The sequence below is a fragment of the Hordeum vulgare genome, chromosome 2H (genome assembly GCF_904849725.1).
Source record: "Hordeum vulgare subsp. vulgare chromosome 2H, MorexV3_pseudomolecules_assembly, whole genome shotgun sequence".
Classification (NCBI taxonomy): domain Eukaryota; kingdom Viridiplantae; phylum Streptophyta; class Magnoliopsida; order Poales; family Poaceae; genus Hordeum; species Hordeum vulgare.
In genome coordinates this window covers 567,808,420-567,814,969 of record NC_058519.1, presented here as the reverse complement: position 1 = coordinate 567,814,969, position 6,550 = coordinate 567,808,420, and the positions used below count along the sequence as shown (strand labels likewise).

The following is a 6,550-nucleotide window of genomic DNA, read 5'->3' as shown; positions in this document are numbered from 1 at the left end:
ACTCTGTACTCTATACTACTTCATCAATACAACAAGAGCAATATGTAGGAATTTGCCTCCATCAAGAGGGCTCGAACCTGGGTAAAACATGGTCTCCATCGTCTCTTGTTACCCATCGATCCAAGATCCACAGTTTGGACCCCCTACTCGAGATCATTCAGTTTTGACACTCACAAGTACCACCCAAGGAAATGCCGACGAGGCCGTGCTAGCTGTGGCCATGTCGGTGCAGAGAAGCACGTGATGGACATGGTTTAACCCTAGGTAGACCAAGGCCTCCCGCGTTGCCGCGATCACTCGAGCATTGGTTTCCTCCTGATATGCTGCGATAGAGAGGCCGGCGGAGGCCGTAGCTCCGAGCTTGCGGTCCTGCGTGTGCCTCCGACCCTTCCTCTTGGATGACTGCACGACCCGCTGCTCGGGCGTCAACTACTTCTTCTGCAGCGGCGCTGCAGTCCTGCGGGCCGTGCAGGGATTGCCTTTGGCGTAGGCGACAACGATGAGGTCGGAGGAGGCGAGGGAGGCAAGGCCGGCGGTGGCTTCGAGGGTCGGCATGTCGTCCATGACGAGCGGTCTGGTTCTTGCGGGCTATGCAGGGATTGCCTTTGGCGGAGGCGATGACGGTGAGCCGGAGGAGGCAAGGCCGGGGGCTGCGTCGAGGGTCGACGTGTAATTTATGGCGAGCGCCCAAGAGTTTTTTGGAAAAGTGAGGGAAAATGGTGATGGTTGTGCTACCAACTGGCGGGCCAAGAGGAGGAGTAGGCAGGCATTACGAGGATTTGTTCCCTGTTCACGTCATCGCAAGACTTAAATTTAGATTGAAAATAGATCAACATGCAGACAAAAAGCGTACACCCGTCTATTTGAATTTGACGTTTCGGATACGCGCACTCAAAATGGATGAGGGCGGTGGAGTTGCTCTGAGGCTACAAATATCGCTACAATCGGTCTGAGGCTCTGAGCACGTAACGATCTACCACAGATAGTCCAATTCATCAACGCAAATGCCAAATCCCGTTCGTTATTCTCAGTCTCAAACCACACCTAACACGGCAGGCACTGTGATGAGAGAGCTGGCTAGCTCATCGGCAGACGGCCGGACCGGACCGTGCGCGCACCGCCAGCCGTCAGGCACCTCACACGAACGATGCCTCCTCGCCCTGGGCGAAGTACTTGCCGGTCGGCCCGCCGTCCGGCAGCAGCGCCACCTTCACCACGTTGCGTGCGCCCTCCTCGGGCGTCAGGACACCCGAGCTCATGGTCAGTCCTGTCCTGACGTAGCCTGGATGCGCGCAGTTGACGCGCAGAGCGGGGTGCCTCCTCGCCAGCATCCTCGAGTAGGCGTTCATGGCAGCCTTGGCAACCTTGTAGGCCGAGTACCCCGTGGGCCACCCGCGCGCCTCCAGCGCGTCGGCCTCGAAGTCCTCGAGGAACTTGTCCAGCAGCTCGTCCAGCCTCTCCTCTGTCAGGTTGTCGATGTCACTGAACTCCTGCCTCACCTCCTCGTTGCTGATAAGCTGCATAGTATATATAGTTCCAAAGTTCCTTATTGTTAGATTTGATATCCGGATAGCATGATCGCTGAAAAGAAGATAATAAGAACAATTACCCGCAGCAGGCCAAACTGGGAGGAGATGGTCACAATTCTTCCATCGGAAGAAGATTGCAGCAGAGGCAGGAGGGCCTCGGTTACGTGCTTCGTGCCGTAGTAGTTAGTCTGCAGGCCTTTCTTTGCACCGTCGATGGGCTCACGGACGTTCTTCACCATCCATTCGAGCATCTGATCGGAATCCATGCCAGCAAACTGTTGTACACATCGACAGATTAACTTGGTTCATTCCGGTATTTCCGAGCAACTGGAGAACAAATCCATCTCACACGACGTGACCTTACCTTTTCCTCGCTGGCATCGAGTTCTTGGAGGAACTCAACCCCACCGATTGCGGCATTGTTCACCTGCAAATTAACAGGCTACATCTATTTCCGTACAACCTTTGATGCAGCTAGCAGCTGGAGTACACTAAAATGGACGGGAAAACCCACCAGAATGTCTAGTTTGCCGAAACGGATCTTCAGGAAATCGACCAGTGTAGCAATGCTGGAAGTGTCCGTGATGTCCAGCTGATGGAAAATGAGGTCGGCGACCCCCAGCGATCTGAGCTTCTCGACTGCCTCCGCGCCCCTCGTCTCGTCCCGGGCCGTCAGAACGACGGTGACCCCATGGCTGCCTAGTTGCCGGCACACCTCGAAGCCGATCCCCTTGTTGCCGCCGGTGACGACGGCAATCCTGGCAACCACAGCCGATCAGAGCAGGGGGGCTACATGGCGAAATCGAGAGGTAGGCATGCGTGGACTAACCTCGTGTTTGGCCGGCCGCTGGAGATGGCTCCTTCCATGAGTGGTGCGCCACTAGCTCAGACAACAAGATGGAGAATGGCGTTCCCACAATCAGATTCGTGATGTTATCACGGTCCCCTTCGCCGTGCTGGGGTCCGGCACGAGCGTAAGACTTCAATGCATGTCAGCATTACCAAACGTACCATTCACAGAAGCGTAAACCAACTAGTGGTTGATGGTTGGTACGTATCCCCAGCCTAACAGATTTAAGTTCCGCTGCTTGGATTATTTCTAAATTTATTTCAGTATTTTCGACGATATGCTTTTAGTGAAACAAGATATTTTCATTGATGACGAGGCGTCTACGGTAACTTCGTAAATCTCAAAATAATATACCGGCTCGGACTCTTAAAAATGCTTATATAGAGGTAGGGTATGTGTGTGTGCATTTATAAGGATAAATGTATATGTATATGTATGAGCGTTTGTGTCTGTATTGTGTTAAGAAAAGGCATAAGGGCAAGTTGAACCGAAGTGGCCAAATCATCCGCAAATGTCGAGACAATAGGATTTTGATATTTTTTGTCATCCAGCAAATCATCCGCAAATGTCTATGAATTTATCCGGACGTCTCAATTTTCTCAAATTTCAGTATCAGGAGTCACAATCAATGTTGAAGGTCGCGAGGAGAGGGCAAGACCCTCCATCTGAATTGTATTCAAATTTGTCTATAAGGCTTTGCAACCTCGTAAGATAGGTTGAAGTGAACCAGAAGTGCAAGGGACGTAAGGAAGAAGAGATAAACAAAAAAAAGCACGCCAACAACACACATAATAGAGACAACAAGGAAGGAAAACACAAAAAAAGCATCATAGGAGAAGATCAACATTGGCCAGCGGGACCAAACCACGAAACTGAACCATCCACGCAATCCAACGGCACCTCACAAACCAAGACTGCACAACACCGACACACGACCATCATCGCAAGGCACAGTTAAAGGCCATGCAAGACTAAGACGTCGCCACGACACCTGTGTGCCATCGGCATAGTCGATGGGCATCGCCAAGCAAACCAAGTTGAAGTACTACGTCGTCGATGCAATCCAAAGACACCTGACAAACCAAGACTGCACGACGCCGCGACACCACCTGCGTCGGGGGTGCATTCGAACAGAAATGCGAGGCTAAGACGATGCCACGACACCTGTGTCACTACACCACGGCACTACAAAGGCAACATGCATCTGTTGGTATAGGTCAGCATCGCCGACACATTTTTTTGTCCCAAACTGTACCGACACACAGTATATCAGAGTTATATAAGCTGATGACATATTATCTGTCGCCAAAACTTCTAAGAAACACCGACGCAATTTCTGTCGGTAGATTATGTATTTAGTGATGGACTGTCTATCGCCGATTCACACGGACAGTAGAAGTGTCGGCGTTGTTCTCCTCAGGCTGCACCCGAAACATATGTCACGAAAAAGAGCAATCCGCGCGACATGCGAGTAGGATAAAATTGACACAAGTAAAAAAAATCTTATCCTCTCACCCGAGCCACCACCTCTCTCACCCCACCACCCCCGCGACCTAACCCGCCGCACGATCACGCCGCTGCCTCGACCACGCCGCCGCCCCGACCAACCGCGGCCCGCGCTGCCCCTCCTCGACCCAGTAGACCCCCCACCGCTGCCCCGACCCACACTACAAGAAATATGCTAGTACACGACGCTATTTTTTCATCGCTACTTTGTCACGGTTTTTCATTTACGATGATCGCACGACGAAAAACCAAGCGTCGAAAACGGAGCGTCAGAAATGAACAGCAACGACATTTTGGTCAAAATCGTCGTAACTTTACGACGATTCCTGGATTGTCGTAACCTTTTCGACATTCCTAAATCATCGCTGACAATCAAACCCAGTCCTACGTGGCAAAATTACGACGAAATCAAAACGTCATGGCTGAAATCAGCCCAACCCATTTCAATTGATCACATGGGCTCGTTTTATTTTTTTTGGGCTATTCTTATTGGGCTTCTTTTGGGCCTTGGGCTATTTTCAGCCACTTTAGTTTTTTTTTCGAATTTTTTTTATCATTCTAATTTGGGCTTCTTTTGGGCCTTGGCCTTTTCATGCCCAAATACATTTGATCCATTTTCAGTTTTGGCCTTTTTTCATTTTTGAATTCAACAACTTTTTTTTTCTTTTATGTCCAAATAAATCTAAGCCCATACAGATTCGAAGCTCATACACATAAATCTGAGCCCATGGAACTTTGAAGCCCATACACAGATACTAAACATCTCAGCCCACATCACAAAGTATGAAGCACAACCAAAATCTGATATTATATAGCCCACATCACAAAGTATGTAGCACAACCAAAAATTTCAGCCCACACCAAAAATAGCATAGCACATACAGATCCTAAATCTGAGCCCATACAGATCCTAAATCTGTAGCAGAAGAACTGCTACCAAAATCTGAGCACAACCAAAATAAATTTCAGCCCACACCATAGTTATCAAGTGCACAATAACTGCTATGAAAATCTAGTTCTAAAACCAACTAGTTTCCTGTTTTGGCTCCAAGCAATGCCATCAACTGAGCATACTTCGCATCATTTTCTTCCGCCTTCTTGAGCAGCAGCTCATAGGACTTGTCACGTTCAGCTTGTGCAGCTTCAGCTTCAGCTGCCTTCCTCTTCATAGCATCCATCTCTTCACGCACAACTTCACTTCTTTGACGCGACATCTCGAGCTGCTCTTGTAGATCCAGCACACGAGCATTGACAGCAGCATTTGACTTGCTGGACTTGTCAGTAGAGTTTGGCTGCAGACCAACATTCTTAAAGAATTTGCTTGATGGGCGATGCTTGGTCAGAACTTCCGCAACAACTGAAACAGAAGACTTTCGCTCTTCGCCTTCTTGTACAAGAGCAGTCATCTTCTCTTCCATCTCAGACTGAAAGATAATGAATGCATTGAGAAACAGTTTAAATCCATGAGAAAGAAAGCAAAATAAGCGCCCAATAATGAGGAAAGCAGACATAATGAAACCAGATTTCTGTTTCATGTTAATAGAACCAGTAGAGTTTGGCAATACCATCTCCCAATAAGATAGGAATAAGTTTTTGGTTTCATGTTAATAGAACCAGGGAGAGGAAACTACTTATACAGAAATTACATACAGAAACTAATGAAACCAGAAACTACATAAAACCAGAAACTAATGAAATAATGAAACTACATACAGAAACTACTTATACAGAAATTAATGAAGAATAATGAAGAATACAGAAACTGCATACAGGAACTACTTATACAGAAATTAATACAGAAAATACTTATACAGAAACTACATATAGAAACTACTATTGTACTGGTTGTTATTTTAGACTCAACAAACTACATGTATAAGCATGTATCAGCACATAGCAGGATAATAATACAAAGTCAAACATGCATTTTACTGATTGTTACAATAAAATGCTGGACACAAAAGGAGCTGATGCATATACTACTTATAGTGGCTCATCCAGAAACAAATCCATGTTTTTCACTCCTAGAGCATACAACGGTATAGCACATGAGGCCAGAAACAAATCCAAGGAAGATTACTTACTATAGCAACTTGAACATCCTGTGAGAATCCATGTTTGGTGATGTTGTGTGCCGCCTTGAAAATGTCCAATGTAGATAGCACTTCACCCTTTCTTTGTTCTTGCTGAAATGTTTTTCAACAACAACCCAACCATTAGCTTTTGCAACAAATTGATGCTTATGTCTAAAGGAAAACAACTAAAGGAACAACAGTGTTGGATCTTACAGTTGCATGCACATGAGCAACATAGCATCTTGAACCAGTTTTCTGCGCAAACTTGACTTTTGTTCGATTAACCTTGTTATTGGCACATGTCTCCTACATATGTGCACATGAGATCATCACTTCCATACAATAAAGCAAATCACACAGTTTGCATGGGCAAGGCAAAGCAATAGTCAAGCATTTACATACCTTGTGTCTTGGAGTTGACCACAGCTCGACCAGCCTTTGCCATTCAGTATCCGTTATGTCAGAAACAGGGGACTTGATGCTAACCTTGCTTGCTTCGACATTGTCAAAGTACTCCTTCTTGACATGATGGCGTCTGTTCCTCAACGAATTCTTCAAGATATCAGTGCATGCATACCTAATGACACTTG

General features: G+C 47.1%; 1 protein-coding gene across 1 annotated transcript; it reads right to left on the bottom strand.

The window, feature by feature from the left end:
* Nucleotides 1-835: 835 nt before the first annotated feature.
* Nucleotides 836-2,543, bottom strand: LOC123427338 (salutaridine reductase-like). The gene is made up of 5 exons (XM_045111354.1): nt 2,359-2,543; nt 2,044-2,287; nt 1,894-1,956; nt 1,610-1,804; nt 836-1,517 (listed from the first exon to the last, which is right to left on the bottom strand). Exons 1-5 carry the CDS (start codon nt 2,394-2,396, stop codon nt 1,137-1,139), a joined length of 921 nt encoding a protein of 306 aa, XP_044967289.1. The 5' UTR covers nt 2,397-2,543; the 3' UTR covers nt 836-1,136.
* Between the last annotated feature and the right edge of the window lie 4,007 nt (nt 2,544-6,550).